General features: G+C 42.6%; 1 protein-coding gene across 13 annotated transcripts in view; it reads left to right on the top strand.

The window, feature by feature from the left end:
• npas1 (neuronal PAS domain protein 1) overlaps window positions 1–22,122 on the top strand; it is a 63,748-nt gene that overhangs the window by 16,250 nt on the left and 25,376 nt on the right. For 9 of the 13 annotated variants that reach the window (XM_051397812.1, XM_051397810.1, XM_051397818.1 and 6 more), the window contains 3 exons: window positions 9,711–9,880; window positions 18,850–19,017; window positions 20,506–20,744. In XM_051397812.1, coding sequence (XP_051253772.1) covers window positions 18,923–19,017; window positions 20,506–20,744 — 334 coding nt within the window. In that variant the 5' untranslated portion in view covers window positions 9,711–9,880; window positions 18,850–18,922. The remainder of the gene's footprint in view (window positions 1–9,710; window positions 9,881–18,849; window positions 19,018–20,505; window positions 20,745–22,122) is intronic. The other 4 variants (XM_051397821.1, XM_051397822.1, XM_051397820.1 and 1 more) reach the window with 1 other exon arrangement.

Genomic DNA, 22,122 nt, shown 5'->3' with positions numbered 1-22,122 from the left:
CGCCACCTTATGATTATTGTATAGTATTTACTTAATCAGATTTCTGTTATTTACTTCTAAAATAACAGCAATCCATTTTTAACAGATAGGGCGCAGATTATAGTTTTTCTGTCTGTAGAAGTTTTTTTTTGTTTCCCTCTGTTTCATTTTGGTTGTTAATTTCCCTGCCACCTTTTTCTATCTCTGTTCAAACATATTGCACTTCCTCTGTCATCTAGAGAGAATCTTGTCAGTTTTTTGGCAGCAGATGTATGTTCAAGCTATATTTTGAGGATTCAGGCCTTGTATACCCGCTCGCTTACACTCCCTCCCTCCACTCTCTCTATCCCCAGGCCTCCCCGTGCTCCATTCCTCTATTTTCTTATCTACTTTCTTCTCCTACTTGCTCCTCTATGTCATTGCCAAATCTCTCCTGTCTGCTTTTCTCTGTCTTCTCCTCTCCCTCCCTCCTACCTCTCTCTGTTTCTTTTACACAACCTCTTCTCTCTCTATCAGTCTCTCTATTCTGTGACTGCTCTGGCTGGTCCCCCTGTGGCACACCGTGTCGTGTCCCTAATTTATTTATAATTAGTGCTCTTTGTCGGGATGCGCGGGGAATGTTAAAGTACACGCCACCTCGCTCTGGGTACAAATGGGTTGGTGTTCCTCCATCCTTTCCGCCCGCCCCAACTGCCCAACCGACACGGCCACTGGGATGGACATATCTTACATCCCAAACCCAGACGCAGACTCTTAAAATTATAACGACTCCACAGAGAAGAAGACTGTGCGCTGCAAAAAATCTCCATTTTATCAAGTCATGTCTGTCTATAACTAAGTCTTAAAACACTTATTGGAACAATTGTTAGAACAAGTCAGTGCAAATCCTTTTGTAAGAAATTTTGGAATCCTTTTCTTGAAGCGAGCAACTCTATCTTAAAACAAGTAAGGAGAAAGGCAGTTTTCTGCATTAGAATCAAGAAAAATGCAACCTGAACCTCACTCCACTTGCATATTTTTTTCACCTTTTCTAAGAAAATAAGGCTTTAAGACAAAAAAGACTTAATAAGGAGAGTTTACACCCTGACTGACACCTGCTGAGATACTGATACACATTGTCAGTGCGCTCACCTGTGCAATGCCTGAATGCAAAACAGAATAACAAGATGGGACAACATGTAATCTGAAAGTGTAATTTATTAAACATCCTGTTGAATTTCAATAGCCATCACTTGTTAAGTTGAGTTGTTTTGGGGGTTTGAGCTGCAGCAAAAAATGATATTTTTATATCACACCACATTAATGTCAACACCGTCTTTACACATGACGTACATGAGCAGGAATGACGGCGCTGACAGGACTTGCTGTGTGTGTGTGTGTGTGTGTGTGTGTGTGTGTGTGTGTGTGTGTGATCAGCCAGGAAGAGCTTTTGTCCTTGGGCTGAGAGGGCACCTGGCTCCTCTTCCCGTCCTTGTGATCTCTCTGTTCCCTCTCTCTCGTGCTGCTCTATCCCTTCTCTATCTGTCTCTTCCTCTCTTCTCTCAGCTCCGATCCCTTCATCCCCCCATCTCGCGCTCTCCCTCTCCTCTGCCCAAGGCGATGCCGTCCTGCAGGCTTTGATCAGGGGGCCAGGGAGGAGAGAGGAAGTGGGTCAGAAAGTTGTGCTGGAGACTGCAGGAGAACAAGGCTGGAATATCGAGTAGGTGAGGCTGGGAGAGGGAGAGAGGGAGAGATGGGGTAATCTAGTGAGAAAGTGATAGAGTGAGAGAGAGGGTGAGATAGTAGGGGGGGGGAGAACAGGGAGGGAGAAGGTAAAGAGGAAGAGGGGAGGGGGTGAAATGGGGCAACTGTGAGAGGTAGAGGGAGGGGAGGGAGGGCTGCCTGAACTAAAAGAGTAGAAGGAGATAAAAAGAAAATGAAGAGAGCAACAGGAGGAGATAGAGGAGAAGGACGTGGGAAAGGAGAGGTGTCTTCATTTACTGAGAGGAAAAAAAGACAACACATTTGTCTTGAACGTGATGCTCAGCATTTAAACAGGAGGTTGGAGGATAAGGCCCTGTTTTAACTAATCTGCAGAGTGCAGGACAGATAGTTCAGCTCAGTGTGTGTGTGTTTGCATAGGCCTTTCTGTGTGTGTGTGTGTGTGTGTGTGTGTGTGTGTGTGTGTGTGTGTGTGTGTGTGTGTGTGTATGTGCATCCCGGCAGTATAGCGCTTGACTGTGGCTCTTTGTTTTTTTTTTTTAAAGATCATTAAGATGCATGCTTTATTAATATTCAGATCAAACCATTAATATTCGCCGAGTGTTTCTGCTCTCCTTGTGTCGTCAGCTCACCTGGGACTGGGGAGGGCAGAGGGGGAAGAATGGAGGAGTGAGGTAGGGGGAAGTGGGTGGGTGTTGGGGGGCAAAATTAGGAGTGATTTAGTGGGACTTCTGGAGACGAGGGGGAGCAGGAGGTACAGTCGAGGTGGTGGAGGTCCTGTGAGGGTCGGGTGTATTGTGATGGACAATCTGGCCGTGCAGGGCTGCGGGGCGGGGGGTGGAAGGTTGGGGTGTTTGGGGGGTCCACCGCTGGGACTGTGGGGTGAGAGGGGTGAGGGATTTTAGGGGGAAGCAGGGAAACAGAGGGGGTTTGGTTCTGGAGTAATTGGGCCAATGGGAGGCTAACCATAAACACACACACACATTATAAAATAGAAAAACTGACACGTTCATATGCACTTTTAAGTACACACATACACATTTATATGCACACAGTCACACAAAAGTCACACAAATGTTTCTGTAGCATGCACAAAAACATGTATATATAACAAACATTATATATATATATTTATGAGGGTGAGTAACACATACACAAACATACACACAAAACCTTCATGTACTCAAATTTGGTGCTGCATCTAAGGACTATTTTCGTTTTGGTTTCATTTGACAATTACGTCACCAATTAATCCAATCGTTGGGTTAATAAAATGTCATAAAATTTATGAACAATAGCAATCACACGTTCCCAGACCTCAAGGTGACATCTTCAGATTGGTTGTTTTGTCCAACCCAAAGTCTAAAACCCAAAGATTTTTAATTTATACTAGCCTAATATATAAGTGATAAAAGCAGGAAATCCTCACATTTGAGACGCTGCAACCATCGACTTGACTTAATAAATGTCAATTAATCTATTAAATTGGGTGTTGTCAGTTCATTTTCTCTCTATCTAAAAAATAATCAACTCATTGTTTCAGTTCTACTCACATTTATATGTGTATGCATACATGTACCCCCCCCCCACACACACACACACAGCAAGCACTCCAGTCAGCTACAGATACACTCAGGCATGCACAAAAGCGGACAGCAAATTAAAGTGGTAATTACTTTTAAGCCCAGAAAGGTGAAGGATTGTATGGCAGGGAGCAATGGGTCACTGTTGAATAGAGAATAGCGGAGCAGGCAGACAGTGTGAAAGGCAGATATGCATCTCAATGAAATATGGAGGAGCATACTCAACAAAAGGCGAAATGGCTCCTTAATGGCCACATGCCCTCAAAGAATTATTGTCTGATAGATTTGGAATATTATCTACTCTATGGTAGTTATCTTTAAACACCCTTTTTATACTTATCGTCCATGTGAACTGCTGAGGGGAAGGTGAAGACAATGTTGTGTTCTTCTATTCAAATTTTTTATAGTCTTAAATAATACACTGACAGCTACAGAATCTGGTCTCAGTATTTAATTTCTTGCAAGAGAAGGATGTCACATGAAATAAAATGTGTTAGAGATGACAGCATCATATCTATACCATCCATAGTGTTGTTTTTCAATCAAACAGATTTGTATCAAGGTTTCACTTCCTTATGATTTAAAAAAGGGTATTTAAGCAGTTTATCCGTTATCCTGTATTTAAATGTTTACTTCACAGGTCAAGCTAAAACAATAATGGATACTACATTTCACATAATGCAACCTGATAGTGTCTTTTGACATAACAAGTACCCAAGACTACTAAACTGGTTTTGATGTGTAAAATTAGTGGACTTCCCCTTTAAGTTGCCTCTGTGAAAACATTCCAGTTACTTGTTGACTATCAACAACAAATAATTTCTTAAATACTTAATTACTTGCTTAACATCAACTTTAAGAACATGTGGTAGATTAGGTATGTTGAAAACTAAAGAGGAAGCCTATATATTTATATGTATGTATGTTTATATATGTTAAATGTTTACTTGTGTGGTCCACGCATTCAGATACTGTATATTAAAATCAAATGTCAATAGGTTTATTTCTGATGTAGCCTGGTTTATTTTTGGAAGTATTTCAGCCGAGCAGCTTCATTTTCATTCACTGCACAAACACGGTGTGTTTTAGCTGTAAAGAATCTGCCAGTTTTCACTGTGTTTACTTCCTACGGAAATAGCAAGTAGTCTGTGGTGGTTCAGAAAACACATAATAAATCTGATCAATCTTTAACATAAAACTGCCAGATGTTGTCCTTCCTGTCTTTTACTGACCTCAGCTTATAGTTTAGCTTAAAGTTCAGTTTTTTCTTTTGTGTTTACTAGTTATTTATGAACACTAAATGATAGGGAAAAAAAGCTTTCTTTATTATTATTAACTTTACTATGTAAAGAGCTACTGAGCTGGAGATGATTATTACTATTACAGTGTATATATAATGTTTGCTTGAATGCAGCACCCAACAGAAGTGGACTTAAAAAGATGAGTTAAAAAGATTTTTTTGTTAAACCACTTTTTCCAATATCAAAATTTCCACTGGTTCTTTAAAGCTTAGTTTCATTCTTTACCTACTACGTTTCTGGAGTTAGTATTTGTTAGTAGTCACTTTATCCATTTTGTGCTACTTTATACTTCTGTTTCACCACATTTCAGAGGGAATATTGTAGTTTTTACTCTACTACACTGACTGACACTGACAAACATAGTTACTAGTTACTTTGCAGATTAAGAACTTACATACAAAACTTAATCTTGTAAAATATGATGCACGTACTGTACAAATTGTACAGATTAAACTACCCAACAGTATACTGAAGTTAAAATAGGCTTTACCTCACCCAGCTGAAATTAATGAATAATAATATAAAAATGACTCTTCTGCGGAATGAGTGCTTTTACTTTAGTGTTCATTTAGCTGAAACTTAGATGCTTGTACTTAAATAAGATTTAGAGGACTTTTATATTCCATGTGCTGCTTTATTGAAGTAAAGGATCTGGATAAGTCTTCTCTCACTGACCTTGCTTCAAACGGCGATTCTGAAAAAAGGCAGTTTTCTGTCACTACATTGAACTGACCACAGCCGATAGCATGTGTAGACAGGCGGAGAAACAAGGCCAGACATGGGTGTGACTGTTTCGCTGACTGCAACAGTCGTCACACGCTATTCCACATGCATGTGCAGACACACATAAACACACACACACACACACACACACACACACACACACACACACACACACTGACTAAGGATTTTGTAATCTCATTTACCCACTTGATTTAGTTACATTTCTTATTCATCAGGCCAGGTTAATTCTCCAGCCCGAGGTTGTAGTTTTTGTTACTTCCAGAAGCACCCTGATTTGTGAAGGGAACACCTGTAATACCGCTCCGCGAGGCAAGCCTCCGGTACTAAACTAAGCCTGTGAGGGCTCAAACACACTGACACACACACATACACACACACACACACAGAGTCAGATATTCCCTGCCAGTCTCCTTCAAGGACGCCTGGGGAAGACTTGGAGGACAAAATCACACACTCCCTTTCCCAGTGTCTCAGACGCGCTGCACTTCTAATGCAGACAGAAAGCCTCCTCCAAAGAGACCAGGCACACACAAACTCTCTCCCGCGTAGACACACACTTACACTTACACACACTTAAACACACAAATACCCTGAAAGGCCCTTCCACCTCTCCATGTGAGAAAAGCAGGACATTTTCTGTCTGCGTTGTTTCTCTGATTGACGCTCTCCTGCTCTCAGCTGTTTCGAGCTGTTCAGTGTGTGTGTGTGTGTGTGTGTGTGTGTGTGTGTGTGTGTGTGTGTGTGTGTGTGTGTGTATGTGTGTGTGTCAATGTGTGTGTGTGTGAAGTGAAGGGGGCTCACTGGGACTCTTTGACGACCTCATTCACTCCCTTCTTCTCCCCCTTGGCTGCGCCATAGCCGACATGCCCAACAATGAGGCGGGAGGGTGGGAGTCGGACAAAAAACACTGAATGCGTCTTCATTTGCCTGAACTTTTCACACGTCTTTTTCCTTTTGTTGCCGGCCGCCCGTTCACTACAGTGCTGCGAGCCGCTCAGCCAGTTTCCGCTGGCAAGACAGCCAACCAAAGCAGCACTTTTCCTCCCCCCCCTTCCTCCTCTGTCACCCTTCTCCCCTCCTTTTCCACAATGTTAAGCCCATTTTTAGCTTGACATAATCTGAAATGGTACTTAAGTGAATTTATGTCTACCTCAGTGCATTAACTTCTGCTATTTCCTCCTTTATGTTGCTGTTTTTTTTTTTTTGTATTGGGTGCAGCGATGGAGTGAGCATGAGGGAGGGAGAGATTTGAAACTCAGACCACGGAGTAGACAGCCTATCAGTATTCAGTAGAGAAAGTGAGTGATGGAGGGAGAGAGAGAGACGGAGGGAGAGAGAGAGAGAAAAAGGAGGAGGGGGTGATGTATCAATATTCTGAGTAGTGTTTGAGGGCAAGGGGAACGAACAGAGGAGAGGGGGAAGGGGGCGAGGAGGGAGGGAGATTGGTGGGAGAGAGAGTACTTGAGTGAGTCTCTGAGTGTGATTATTTGTTCACGTATATGCTTGTGTGTGTGTGTGTGTGTGTGTGTGTGTGTGTGTGTGTGTGAGAGTGTGTGTGTGTGTGTGTGTGCATCTGTGATCGTATGTGTTGTTTGCCTTTGTGTGTGTGGTTGTGGGTCCGAGCACATGTTGACATGTACATACATTACATACAGTCAGAAATGCAACTAAGTAGTGTACTCTAGTGCGATTTTGCGGTACTTGTACTTTACTTGAGTATTTCCTTTGTATGCTACTTGATAGGCTATTTCAAAATGGGAAGGCAGCAGACTTACTAAAGAATTCAACATTTATTAACAGAACCCATGTTAACTATATTAGACCATTAATTTGATGCAGGCCAATCAGATGAGTCTGGCATTTTTAAAGGCCACAGCTCATGTATTAATATCAGAAGATTACTAAATGTTTCAGACACGTTAGCAACAGGCAGTGGCATCTTAAGACTTAAAACTAAGATCTTAGCCCCATACAGTTACAATGGGACTCAGATCATCTTAGTCTTAGGTGCCCTGTGCAAACAAAACAAAGTTATTATATATTGTGGGTATCCTTGAGATTTAACAAATGCTTGCCATCTTCTTTTTGCCAGCCTTTGTTGGCGCATTGCTGAATGTCTTGACGTGTTTCCACCACCTGTAGATCAGTGATCAGTGTGAAACCACTGGTAGGGGTGTGTACCCCGTCACCCATGTGTGTGCATCCTTGTGTGTGTGCATGAGACAAACAAAACAGGGACCCATTCATAGAGAAACAGCTCCATAGCACTACTAGAGGTCAAAAGCTCGGCAGGGAACCTTTAAGGTGCTTTCGAAAAGACGTCCTTGTTTTAGTTTTACCTTCGAGCAATTTGATTTAAACAGTAAATGTATTAAATGGTTGATGGTCCTTTATGCCCATCTGGTTTTGGTTATGGATCCAGAAGGTCCAATAACCTTTGGTAAGTAATAATAACACAATATTACAATCTGTAATAATGCACCACTCATAGTGCTCTTTTATGTGCATAGTGAGTATTTTCACAATTAAATATAATTTGCTGTTATAAGTCTGTACTTATACTTAAGGAAGATTTTGAATGCAGGACTTTTAAATAAGTATTTTTACATTGTGCTATGTCTACTTTTTACACTCAAGTAAAGGAACTCCAGACAGTGTAGTGATATTGGGCTAAGTAAATAAATTTGACCTGACTTGACATTCAGTGTTATTTTGTTTCTGGACAGTTGTCTTGCAGCTGTTCACTTGTATGTATTATATGATGAGTTGAAATTATAGGGACTTCCATTTGAAGATGAAAAAAGACTGTCCTCAGCAGTGTTTGTCATTTTTTAACGTGCACAAAACAACTTTTATATTTACCTGACAAAGACCTCTTGTAGCCTTGCGAATTAGATATTTTTTTGCCTCCAAAGCAAAGGCAGAAGTAGTGTGACATTGTTATGGATTACGGACGTATGGGTCAACAAATCAAATGATTATGAGATGATGGACTGCTTGTCACATCCCCTTTTCAGTCAACATTGTTTTTTGGGTTGTTGTTTTTACCATAACTTCAAATTTTCTTTAAACTTTCTTAACCAAGTAGCTGTTGTACCTAAATCTTACCAAACCTTAGCAGTAATGGTGGCAGCACTGGTTGATTTGGATGGGTGAACTGTAATTTCCATGTTTTTATGGATGAATGAATTGAACCTTGAACAGTTTTCAGAGGCTGACAAACGATCAGAAAATGCTGGTACTGGATGGGGCGTTTTGGAAGACAATGACAAATGTTGGGTCTTTTCTTTAATTTGGATGACTTGCACGATAATAGCTTACCCACAAGGTAAAACATTAAATCTTATGGTTAAAACTTGTTTTTCAGTTAATATTAGGTTTGGGTAGGTGTCCAGGAATTAATGTCAGTCAATGGGATGTCCTCCTAAGTGACAAAAACAAGTTTGTGTGTGTTTGCACGGGACAGGAGTCACAGTTTACAATACGTGTGTGTGGATGTGATGGAATCTCCCACTTGTTTCAGTCATCCCTTCTCTGTCCTCCTCTCTCTCTCTCTCTCTCTCTCTCTCTCTCTCTCTCTCTCTCTCTCTCTCTCTTTTACTCCGGCTGCTAATCAGCATTTGAAAGGCAGCTTTGACACTGAGAAAGAAAGTGAGGGGGGCACAGGGAGGTGGGGGTAAACGAAAGCATGAGACACAGCGAGTTAGGGAGGGAGAGCCAGAGAGAGACTGAGGCGAGGGGCTGTACAAGCATGCCTTTTATATTTACTAGTGACTGAGAGAGAGAGAGCGAGAGAGAGAGAGAGAGAGAGAGAGGGAGAGAGAGAGGGAGCAGCTGAAGGCAGAGACAACTGGTGTGCACGGCTTTCCCAAGAGGAAATGAAAAGAAAGAAGCTCAGCGAGGAGAGTGAATGAGTGAGCGGGAGAGAGGAAGGGTGGGAGGGAGCATGCCGGCTGGAGAGAGGGAGAGAGAGAGAGAGAGAGAGAGACGTAGTGAGGGGAGAGAGAGAGAGAGCGAGGAAGAGATTCTCACACTGGCTGTGTCCTAATCCGAGTCCATCTCCAAGAAGCAGCGGAGCAGAGTGTTAGTGAAGTGAGTCTGAGAGCCAAGGAGAGCTACATCAGCTAGCTTCACTCACACACACACACACACACACACACACACACACACACACACACACACACACACACACACACACACACACACACACTTTCTTGCTCTCTCTCTTTCACACACAGACACACACACACACACACACACACACACACTCTCTCTTTTGCAACGGGAGTCCACGATGTGTCCGGCTGCACGGTCACGGCTTTTGTGAAAGTGAGGGGATTGACGCTGCCCCTGTCCCAGCCCCCTTGGCTCACACACACAGTGTTTGTTTGCTGTGTTTAAGCTTGAGGTGCCGGCGGAGGTGGTGGTGGTGGTGGTGGTGTTGGGGGGCACCGCCAGGGCAGAGCAAGGGGCTCCGGAGAGAAGAAGAAAGAGAAAAAGAGGAGGAAGAGGAGGAGAGGCAAAGTGGATCAGATCAACAGCAGCAGACTGAACGCTGGAAATGCCCGTCAGGTGAGTAGATAATGGATCTAACAACTTATGGTCAGCACACACACACACACACGCACACACTCACATGCATGAGTGTACACACACACTTTCTCACTCTTTTCTCGCGCACACACACCGGACACACGTATTGTGAAGTTGTCACCTTTTACGAGATTGTTTTGTTAGTTTGAAATGGATTCATTTTGATGTGTCAATCTACTGTTAGATTTGTTATAAAGATTAAATCAGCTTTATAATAACTTGTTAAATTTTTATTTGAAGTAGTTTTTTTTTATCTTTCTTTGAGATAAAGTATCAGCATTTGTGCAGCGGTGAAAACAGAAATAATATGCAGTTATGATGTTTGACTAAATTAGCAATTAGTAGAAAGTCAAAGTCATTTAGGTGATACATTATAAAATGAGAATAAAAGAATGACTTTTATATTAAAATTGAACTTTCTTCTACTTATTGTAGCCTCTTTTTACTGTAACAGCATGTTTGAATGTACATTTGATTACAGAATATACATAGACACATTTATTTCAGCATAAAACTGTAGTTTTATAATTTACTATAAGTGAATATTAATGTTTTAATTGATCAGGTAATTTGACTAAATGTTTGAAAGCACCATTATTGCTTTTCTACTAAGTTCCTTTAAGCATTTTGATTTTCACTGCAAATATTCTAATCTTTGCTAATAAGCCAAATAATTATGTATGTTTATGTTCTGGGCATAATGGACGGGATAATAATGGCCCACCACTTTCTGATACATTTTATGCGCTTGTGCGTTTGTGTTTGTGTGTGCTGGAGTTTGAGATATATAAAGCAGAGGAGTGAGCGGCTGTGTGTCCGTCTCCACCTGCAGAGGCAGAATTGGTCACAGTTTACTGGCTTAGTAACATTCGGTGGCTTCAGGGTGTTTGCAGCAGGTGGTCCAAATTGGTAGAATGACTGTGACAAACGCGCAGTGTTCGCCGTTGCTGTAAAGTAAATAACAACATCAAACCATCACAGAGTGATTTCAGGTTTTCTGAGGTTTTTTTATCTTTTTCTTTTTTCATAATTTGCGGTTATTGTGGTTGGAGGCTTGTCACTTAAAGTAAAAGTCAGACTCTCAGAGTAGTGGAACAGTTATTTCACAAAGGAAAAAAAATGTGTGTGCATGTCTGAGAGTGTGCAAATGTAAGGGTGGTTACATATTCTCCCTGAACGTTTCTACAAAACCTGTTGTGCGTTTGCTATAAATTCTGAAAAAATGTAATGCCAATAGGATAATTTGCACACACACCTGCTGAGATAGCAGGTGCTTCAGATAAATTCAAACCAAATAACTACCTGCAGAACTGAGTCACTGTTGCAGGTGTCAGGATGAGGTGCCAAAATGTTATTATTAGTCAAAAAGAGCCACTGTCCATACTCACATGTAATAAGTTTTTTGTAACTTACTGCCCTAGGGCAATTTTTAAAAATCTTTTTCCAGCTTTTTAAAATTGTATCTATTGAATATTTCTACTTTACTGTCTGCACTGTTTCAATAAAGATCAGATACAGCAGCTACACATGTAGCAACACTGACACGAAACAGGGTCATACCGTGTCATCACATGTCCGTGGTACAGTTTATACCCCAGACCACTGAGCCACTAAGCCTCTCCATCCGCTTCACTTCTCGCATGTGCAGGACGCTTTGGTCGTGACCCACCAATAGGCCTTTTTTATTAGACCCAGACGCTGGTTTCTTCTTTGGCTTTTGGATTTAAGGAGTTGCGGTTCATGCCAACAGGCAAACTGTGTGACAGACCCTGACTTGGATTACTTTGTGAAAATGTTGGTAACAAAGAGTCCTGTGTGAAAACTGCACACAAAATTTTAAATGAATTCAATAAAAGGTATTTGGAGCTGTTTTTCTAAGAGCAGGCAGATGAGCGCCACTTTTATTTTTCTGCCAAAGATCAGCGCTTGTATGTGTTTCTTAGGATGCTGTGAGGTTAACATCTAGTCTTCTTTGCCAGTTAGTTATATTTTCTGTATTGATTTTACATAAACAATGATCACACGTGTAGCCAAAGTTAATATCAGTAATTTATAAATGTATCTTGGTTGGTTGACAGAAACCGACTCACTTTTTGTGACTCATTGACAAGTTCTCAGGTAGACAACTCACCTCTCTCTCCCTTCCTCTTTCCATCCCTCTCTTGATATTTTTGTCTCTCTCTGTTGCTCTCTTATACACACGCTGAGGTGGTCAGTGTCTGGTGTGTTGACGGACAGCCGCTCACACACTCCTTGCTCTTGCTGTGCATGTGTGTGTATGTGTGTGTGTGTGTGTGCGTGAAGAGCGTTGACAGACAGTGTGTGGGTCTGTGACAGAGGGTGTCAGCGCGGTGTCAGGGAGATGTGTTTAGTGTCACACTCTGCTGACCTGATCTCCGGTCGGACTGTCCACTCCGGCCCCGCTGTGGCTCCTTACATAACCCCCGCTGTCATTCACACAGCGGCCTGAAGGGATCCACCAGGCTGCGCGCACGCACACACACACACACACACACACATGCAGTTTCTTAGTTACATGCACACAATGTATAGGCATCCACACTCACAGTCACTTTCCCTCTGAATCAAATGCCAGATCAGGTGCAGTCTTCAAATCTTCCTTACAATCACTCTTTCATGTTGTTTTTTCCTTCTTTGTTGTTGTCTAATTTATGCCACGGCATAAAGCAGAAGTTACATAAATTAACACTATATCTGGAAATATTCAAACAAGGCGTCGAGCTCCAAGCAGTGTGTGGGAATATAGCATGAGGCCAGCGGGTACCCTGGCTTCCCCAGTGTGCTGCAAGACACCTACACAACTTGTGCAACTCTTATCAAGAGTTTGACACTGCTCTGAACTCTGACTTTTGCACCATGCTAATTGATGTGTCTGTATTTGCATGTGGACATCTCTGTGCTGGTGTGCAGAGTGAGGGTTTGCTTTCAAGTCCATGCACATACACATTGGTGTTGGAGAGAGTGAGTGACCCTGTGTGCTGTGCTTTGGCCTGTGGTTATTTGGAGGTCAGTGCTGATGTGGTCTCTGCCTGCGGGAGTGAATTTACCATCTTCTGCCTTATAGAGACCTGCATCCACTTAGCTGACTCTTCCACAGTCCGAGGGAGAAGTTTCTGTCTTCTTTGTACCTTTTTCTGTTTGTTCACCGGTAACTTTTAAAGTTTTGGGAACATTTGAACATTAGAAACACTGTATTATGAATATTATCAGTATTCTCCTTACATGTGACCACATTGTAATTTCATTCAAAATAAGAAGCTTTTATCATTGACTTTCCTTCACCTTTAGCCTTGCCCTTACAACGAGGTCGGGGTATTTAACCCCAGAATAGATTGCAGCTATTATTTTCACTTGTGCTACTTTATTGACCCAGGATTTTCTCTTTCAAGCATAGATATCATAAGGGTCACGAGTGGTTAACTTCATGATCGACATTTTTACCGAATACATTTACTTTTATGGCTATTTAATTTCTCAGAGTTATCTGCTTTCAGATGTTTTGAAGTTTATTTTGTATTTATACACTGGAGTGACTCTGATGAAAAATGTTTTCATGTTTCACTCATACTGTTGATCCTGCGTCCTGCGTTAGGGGAAACTAAACCCCTGAATGTACTGTACTACCTCTGTTACACAGTTAAAGGATTTAAGATTGGATATTTTGTAAAGTCATATAAATTGTATATCATTTCAGCATACTGTTTGTATTATTTTGTAGATCTGGTTGCTCCAGAAGTGATAAATAAGACACTGACACATTGTTTCCAGTCTGTGGGATGAAGTCTGCCACGTTCTTCAGGTGATTATACCTGTTATGCTGCTCAAATCTTTTTCATTACTTTCAATACTGGGCGAGGAATGCAGTTTATTTGTGAATAATCACTGGAGAGCAATCTAAATTTGTCTGGTAAACACTGTAAGTATATATAATTCTGTGTGCTGATACTTTTCGACTTCATATTTAATACAGTGCAGGTGTAGTGGAGCGTTTCTTTTGTGTATACTGAGGCTGAGGTAGATGGTAATTATGACAGGCATGGATTGGATTCTGCGTAGCTCCACGCCCGTGAGGAGTGGACATCAAAGCACGCTCACCAAAGCCCTCTGTAATAAAAGAGGAGGAGGAGAAAGATATTGATTACCAAGGGTGAACATTAGCAAATCTCTTTCTCTCTCCTTTTTTTTCATGTATGTCTTCATCCGTCCATCATTTCTCTCCCTCTCTTACGCTCTGATTTGCCTCCCTCCGCCTTAACTTATGCTCCCTCCATCCCCCATCCGCTCTCCATCCACCCCTCTAATCATTTATTTATCGCTGATCTCTTTATTCTGTATTCTTCCAGTTTAGGGACGGTCCACGCTGTGACTGTACACTGCTGGTTCACTCACACGGGCTGTTATCATCATTCCTTTACACCCTTTCCCGAACCCTCCTCTTCCTCCTCATCACCGCAGAGATACCTGGGGGCGGGCGGGGTCACTCTGGTCCAATCTAACGCCGTATTGATTCCATTAGATAATTAATGACCCAGGCAGGGGCCAGGGAGGAGCAAAGAGGGGGGTTAGGAGAGATGGGGGGGCCCGTGAGGATGATGGGAGAGGCGAAGGGGGGCGGAGGAGGGGGAGAAGGGGTGGGGGGACGCCAAGGCCCTTGAGAGTTGGAGAGAACCTTGGGTTGGGAATGATCCAGAGTCGTCAAGGTCAACTGCAGCCGGCGCTCCGATATGGAAGCAGAATGCCGAGCGAGACAGAATATGGAATACTGATAGGGAGGTGGGGGGTGGGTGGGGGGATCTTCATGTCCAGCAGCTGTCGATTGATCAGCGGCTGAAAAATTGTACATTAAAAAGTCTTTTGACTTCCAAATCCTGAGGTCCAACCAGGGCCGTAATGCATGATAAGTAGTTTTCAGCCCTCCAACCAGAATACCAAACTTCATCTCCCCGGACGCTCCAGACACTCATTTACAACTACTCAACAACATGAAAGGCAAGATAGAAAACTAGCTACATCAAATATTCTGTTCATGTCATTTCCAACCATGTTTTCTACATCTTCCATGATATTGAGCGTGCTCTATTTGATAAAATATTATTCACAGGAATATCGTACATCACTTGTTGTATGTGGACTCCACTTCTACCTTTAGTTGGAGATAATTAAAGGCGGGTGGGGGATGTAAAAAAAGTAGAGAGCTGTCTAAAAACTGTTAGCACTAACATTTTATTTGAGTAAGACTGCTATAACAGTTTAGCAGTTTTTGCCAGGTTTTTTTTTTTGCATTTTTTGGTTGTTTTTTATTTTACCTTTATTTTGATAGTGAACAATCAGAGGTGATAGGAAACACATTGCAAATGCTGTCAGCATCATGTTTCACAAATGGCTGTCACTTGCAAGTGCAGATAAATAAGTCCTATGAGGCTCTTGTATGCTTATGTGTGGGTCGGAAAGATGGAATTTGTTCTGATTAGTGAATCGTGTCAAAATTAACGGGGGAGCAAAGGATTTTAAATTGCATCTTGCATGTTTTGCAGATTTGGTGAAACGGGCTCCAGGGACGTCATGATCATAGTATATATACTGGGCTAACTAAACCACTAAAACGTCAACTTCTATGCAAGAAAACACACCTATCCTGATAAAATAAAAAGTCCTTAGATCTCTGAATTTGTCAAAAGTCATAAACTATTCTCTTCTTCCTATGCATTGCATATAGGCATGGTCCTGCTCTTCACCTTTGCAGGATTGCAGCTTGCATGCTGTCTCCAGTGGGCCATGAGAGCTCCTCTGTTTCCACATTCACAGTCTTGGCCAGCCTCTGTATTGGGCCCCAGGGGTTGGGGAGATGAGGCATAAAACAACCATGTCTCTACCTAGGGGAGCTGGTGGCATGGCAGTGGGGCCATTGTCTGTCTGCGTGCTGTTTGACTTAAATGTGTTCATTTGCCTGATGCCCCTGACTCCCTACAGGGAGGGGCGGCTCGGGGAGGGGAGGGGCACGCTAACGAACCTCTGACAGCTGGAGGCCCTAATTAAACGTCCCTGCTGAAAATAAACAGAGCAGGAGCCAAGCGAGCAGCCAGAGAGAAACGCACGGCAAACAGCGGCTGTGAACGTTCGCCGCAGCGCCCTCCTCTCTGTTGCTGTTGAGACTGTGCCAAGGGAGCACGGCTCTATAGGGTAGGGGTCTTAGACACACACTCGCGTATACACACGCGTACAACACACTTATGAATATGTAGCACTGCAGCAACACATTGTGAACACCTGCGGTCACACTTGATACAGGTTGATCTCTACAGCTGTGGGCACTGTATGTTTTTACTCTCACTCCTCTCAGAAGTCACACTTTCCTTTTCCATATATTTCCCACTCTGCTATTACAGAACTCAGCTCTATTGAGCAGATTGTTTCGCATTCTGTCTAGATGACACTTCTGACATTCAGCCTGTTGTGCTGCTAGCTAGCCGGAGCATTAGCAGTCAAAGTGGCGGGGTCCATTTGGGTGAGTGCATTAATGGGGCGCCCAACCTGCGACAAGGTTATGAGGCTGATTGAATAATTACTGTGGAGGCCCCTGTCCATTACGCCCCTGTTACTGCTCAGATAGACGGAGATGCAGAGAGAGAGAGAGATGGAGAGATAGTTTGAGACAGAAAGATGGAGGTAGAGATTAGATAAGGACAGATAGGGTCAATTAAGAGATAAACATACAGGTATGGGATGGAGAAAAAAGGCTGTGTGTGCATGTGTGTGTGTTTGTGAGGCAGTGAAAATTTGAGAGTAAATAAGTTCCCGCCTATGTCTCCTTTTTAATGTCTCCGTCCTACTGTACGCAGCCTAATTTGGCATGTAGGGCATTTATCCAGGTGAGCTGGAGAAGGTGACAAAGGTGAACTTGTTAGACAGAGGTTCACTGCCCTCTGCTCGACCCTGTCTTCTCTTCACCAGACTGTCTGAAAGGAGCGCTGTCAATGTTGCAGGCTGCAAACTTGAGGGCAAAAGATATAGGTTTCCTATAGTTGAATAAAGCTGTAGCCTTAAACATAAGCCTAGGACAAAGTATTCTGTCAATGTAAATGCCCTGCGAAGAGGTTAAATCGAGGGCTGGGAAATCGACCAGATTGATCAAACTAGCAACTTTATCAGTCTCTTACTGTCTTTATATTTACTTATATGGCAGTTTTAAAGTAAATTGTCTGAATCCCATATAATGAAACTTTGAGTAGCTACGACAACCACTGATATCTAACCAAACATTTAACCGTCCAATCAGACAAGAGTTAAAAGGTTATTGTGACACTAATTTTACTTATATATACATGTTCCTGTACTCACTTTTTTCATTTCTCTAGTGATGGCAGTGTCGGTCGGTCCACTACTTTGCCCCAGACTGAAGTAACATATTTCTGTTGCAATGAAATGTGGTACAGATATCACAGAGACTGAAGTCCCCTGACTTTTCCTGTAGCGCCAAAATTAACATTTTTGCCCAGTGTCTTGATTTATAATCAAATATCTGTGAGCTAAACAGATGGTGAACATGGTATACATTATACCTGCTGCTAAACATCATTATGTTAGCATTGTCATTGTGAGCATATTAGCACTATACCCACTTCTTCAGTTCCCATTGAGGCCAATCTCTTTATCACTGACCAGGGACCATGTTAGCAGTAGAAAGCATAAATCTTTGCTGTACTTTCGCTGTCTAAAACTACTAAAGGTAAGTGGATGACCCGATCTCCCCTTTCAACATATTCTCTCTCTGTGTTGAATCCCTCATTGACTCTGCTGCCTTTGAAATTGGTCCAAGAAGTTTTCATGCATACATTTAATGTTGGCTGTTTTAGCCTAGATTTGTGAAATGATATCTGCCAAACCTGCCCAGCTTCTGCTGACCCCTCTTAGCCAAGGTCAGCATAGCCATGCTCAAACTCGAGACATAATCCATTTTCTACTGCCCCGGCAAAGCTCTACTGAGTTGATTGTGCTGACCCAGCCGGGCCAAAGAAAAAGAGAGTCAGAGAGTGAGAGGAAGTAAGAGGTAGAGAGAGAGAGAGGGCATCTCAGGCCCAAGGGCATGACACCGTGGTGCTCGGGGCCACACTAGCCCTTTAAATGTCAACACAGCATAGAGGGGAGGGAGGGGAGAGGAACGGGCGAGGAAAGGGGCTCTCTTTGAGGACAGGGAAGAATATTGGCAACTTCCACTGCAGGAGGGCAGTGTTGGAGACTGGCAGAAGGCGGCAAAAGATGAGGAAGAGTAGGCAGTGGACAGCATTGTCTTTGGAGATGTTTGCTTTAAACTCCAGTCGCAGACAAGTTTAAATATTCTCTCAGGGATGAGAGGAGACATTTAAAGATCTGTGATTTTCAACTTAATTGTGACTTCAAAGGAGGCTTAGTATTTTGTCTTATGTCTATTACCTTGGGAACAGTCTCTGACCTTTATGTGAGCAAGTACATACAGTACCTAATTGCTCTCTGTCAACCTTTCTTTCTTTCTTTCTTTTCTCTCTCTGTACAATTAGACCTCTAGTCTCACATTTTAAGAAATTACATTTTTTAAATAGATGAAGTAAGAAATCATAACATGGGTTTTCATTCAAGCATTTTCATGCAAACTATATTTCATTGAATTAAAAGGGCTGAATGGAAATGTTTTTTATTTTTCTATTGAACCAAGGCTTCATGCTCACTCCAAGCTTAAAAAGTACTTGTTGAAAATTTTGTTTCGTTGTGTGGTAATTAAAAAATTACGACTTAAAATTTGACATCACAAAAATGCCACGTATGCTGTCTCCTATAAAAGTTGTTCATGACTACTTTATGGCTGTTATTGGTGAATGAAAGAACCTTACTTGATTCACTGACTGTTTTCTCTTTTTTGTTCCTCCTTTCCCTCTCTCTCGTGTTCTCTCTAGGTCTGAGTCTGTCACATCCTCAGCCAATCAGAGCCTTCGTTAACAGCGGCGTCGGCACGTGATTGGGAGAAGGATGGCAACCATGCCGTTTGTTAGTGAGGGGAAGTGTGTGAGTGTGGAGTGGGATTTCCTTCAAGGACTGCTGGCGAAGCCTCCCACCCTGCCCTGGTGAGACACAACACACACAAACTCACACACAAACATGGATACTATATAAGCCTGTGTGCATGCCCATGAATTAATCTCTGCAAGGTGAAATCCATGCATTAACACCCTTGCATACACTGACAGCCCGAAGTAGAATTTCCTATCAATGAAACACAATCCAGAAGACATAAGTCTGATCTCCTTGGTGCTACATATAACCTATATTGTTGCACACCTGCCAATCCTGTCAGAGCTGTGAATCCCCTCCCCTTAGTGGGAGATTAAGTAAATTTGGCCGGAATTATTAATGGGCAGTCATTTACAGGCGGATATAAAAACTAAGCAGAATCAATGTGTGTGTATTGATTGTTCTCGGTGGCTGGGGTCGAGGCAGTATAATAATGAGATGTTACAGAGGCTGGCAGCATGAGTCCACAACACACACACACACACACACACACACACACACACACACACGCACACACACACACACACACACAAACACACACTGTTTTCACTTATTAGAGAATAGCAGGGAGAAATACAACAGCTGTGTCAGCTGATTAAGATATAAACATATGTACACACACCATGTACAGCCCTTTTCTTTGTTCTTTTCTTTTTTTCACTCTCTCTCGCACACACACACACACACACACACAGCACTGGTGGTCTTTCTTAGGATGAGAATCAACAACACAGACACGAGGGAGAAAGGCTGGTTCTTCTTTCTCCTCCAGCTCTCATTCTCACTCTCTTTCTTACACACACACAAACACACACACACACACACACACAACCACACACACTTTATTCCAGCGCAGCACCGACACAAATTGTGAAGTGGCTGTGACAACATAATTCCACCACTCAGGCCCCATTGAGGAGAGTCAATACCCAATCAGAGAGACAGGCTACCTGAGCCCCGGCCCCCCTCTGTCACTCTGCCCCTCCCTCTTCTATTGATCCCTCAATCACGGCTTCAGCTCACTAGCCCGGGACCAGATGAGAGAGAGAGAGAGAGAGAGAGAGAGAGAGAGAGAGAGAGAGAGGGGGAGAGGAAGACAGGGTGAGAGCGAGGGGTTGGAGGGAGGGGAAAGTGAGAGATAGGCAGCCAGAGATTGTGTATGTGTGTTCACATATGGATTTTGGAGCAAATGGCATTATTAGGACTCTGCTCCGGCAGATAGCAGAAGGGAGTTTGTCTGTAATTACCAGGCCAATCTGCAATGGGTCACGATGGAGATTGTTTCACTTGAATTGCAGGAGCCATTACCATCATATGTATTTATGAAATGAGTTTTCTGGATTGATGCTCAGGTCGTCTTTATAGCACAAGAATCAATCAACAGGTGGTCAGTAAATGGTTATTATGTGATACCCCTTACCACTGTCTCCCATCCTACACAGTGCTGATTCTGACTGTTTTCTCTGCCCTTCTTTTCTCTCCTCCCTGCATTTATCTATTTCTTCCATTTTACTTCTGCCCGTCCCTTGTTTACCTCTTAGTCTCCAGAACCTGCGTAAAGAGAAGTCTCGCAATGCGGCTCGTTCACGGCGGGGGAAGGAGAATTTCGAGTTCTTTGAGCTGGCCAAAATGCTGCCTCTGCCCGGGGCGATCACCAGCCAGCTGGACAAGGCCTCGGTTATCCGGCTGACCATCAGCTACCTGCACATGCGCACCTTTGCCAGCCAGGGAGACCCGCCCTGGAGCCCTTTGATGGAGGGAGACAGCAACTGTGGCAAAGGTGAGCAAAAGGGATCACCTAAAAAGAAAGGTTAATGTAGAGAAACAGATTTATGTCTGTTGGAGTGTGTGTGTGTGTTTGTGTTCAGTTCAGCATCTGATTGGTTTCAGAACACACCAGAAACTCCGGGTCTTTCTGTTATTTCCCTCCAATCTCTCTCCTTTTTCTATGAAGCAGATACATAAAGACTCGGGATACTTGCAAATGTTTCACTCAAGTTGAATTTGTGTCTAATTGCATCTTTCCACTGAGTTTGCATGCACCACTAAAATATAATTCATGTTCTGTTTGAGCACCCAGTTAGTAGGAAACAGGGCCGTAGCTACGATTGAGGACACTGAGGTCACGTCCACTGCACTCCCTCTGACAATTTGAGGTTTTATGAATGTGGGGAAGTTAACATTCTGCATTAAAAAATATGGGCTGATTCCAGTATATTGTAGACCTGATATACTTACATTTTATTAATCATAGCCCAAGAAAGGATTCATGCTCTAATTTTCCCACTCCCAATTTTCATTCTTGGCAGCCTTTAGAAACAGCATTTAGGCCTTCATGTTGGGTATGGGTAATTAAATGTTCATATTAGTTAAAAATATAAAAATCCCCCAAAAATTAAGGCCTTTTGTTGTCCTGACATTCTGGCTATATTCCTATTTTTCAGAATTTGTTAATTGTTAAGTTAATAATTTTAGGGATTTGTCACGAGTAGATGGTGCTGTTTTAATTGTTGGCAAATTTAAACTTTGACAAGTATTCAGCGTTAATGAAACACAGTTGTGACGGATCATTTCCAGGCTCAGGGTTCATGCTGTTCAGCCTATAACAAAATTACACAGCAGAGATAAATATGCTGATGTGTGTTGCCAATGCACACAAACCGCTGAAAGCCATGTTTCATCTTGCATGTGTCTTTCAATCAAAAGCAGTCCTCAGCAGTCTGATCTGCCCACTTACTCCCGCCCACAGAGACACCCCACACCACAAAAACTCACTTCGGACCAGGACAATTATCCAGACCCCTATTAGCAGCCATAATTACTTGTGCTGTGTATGTGACACAAGCACATATCCATTCACAAGCCTGTTAGCATACATGTGCACATACAGTAATATTACAAAGGCTTTGCATTCGCTTGTTTGAGTAGAATTTATATGTTGTGTTTAAGTGTGTGCGAGTGTGTGTTTGAGTGTGTGAAAAAGAGCGAGATAGATGATACACAAAGAGGGAGGGAACTATTGGTGCGATTTGTAATTACAGAAATTAACTATATAACGAGGACAGTGTAATTACGAAGCCTGTCTAATTGCTACTATTACTGAGGGGAAACGACACAGCTACAGTACAATTAGAGGTGTGTGTTTGTGTGTCTACGTG

This window comes from Dicentrarchus labrax, unplaced genomic scaffold (assembly GCF_905237075.1).
Source record: "Dicentrarchus labrax unplaced genomic scaffold, dlabrax2021, whole genome shotgun sequence".
Classification (NCBI taxonomy): domain Eukaryota; kingdom Metazoa; phylum Chordata; class Actinopteri; family Moronidae; genus Dicentrarchus; species Dicentrarchus labrax.
The sequence above is the reverse complement of the archived record's forward strand: the minus strand, read 5'-3'. Positions and strand labels throughout refer to the sequence as shown.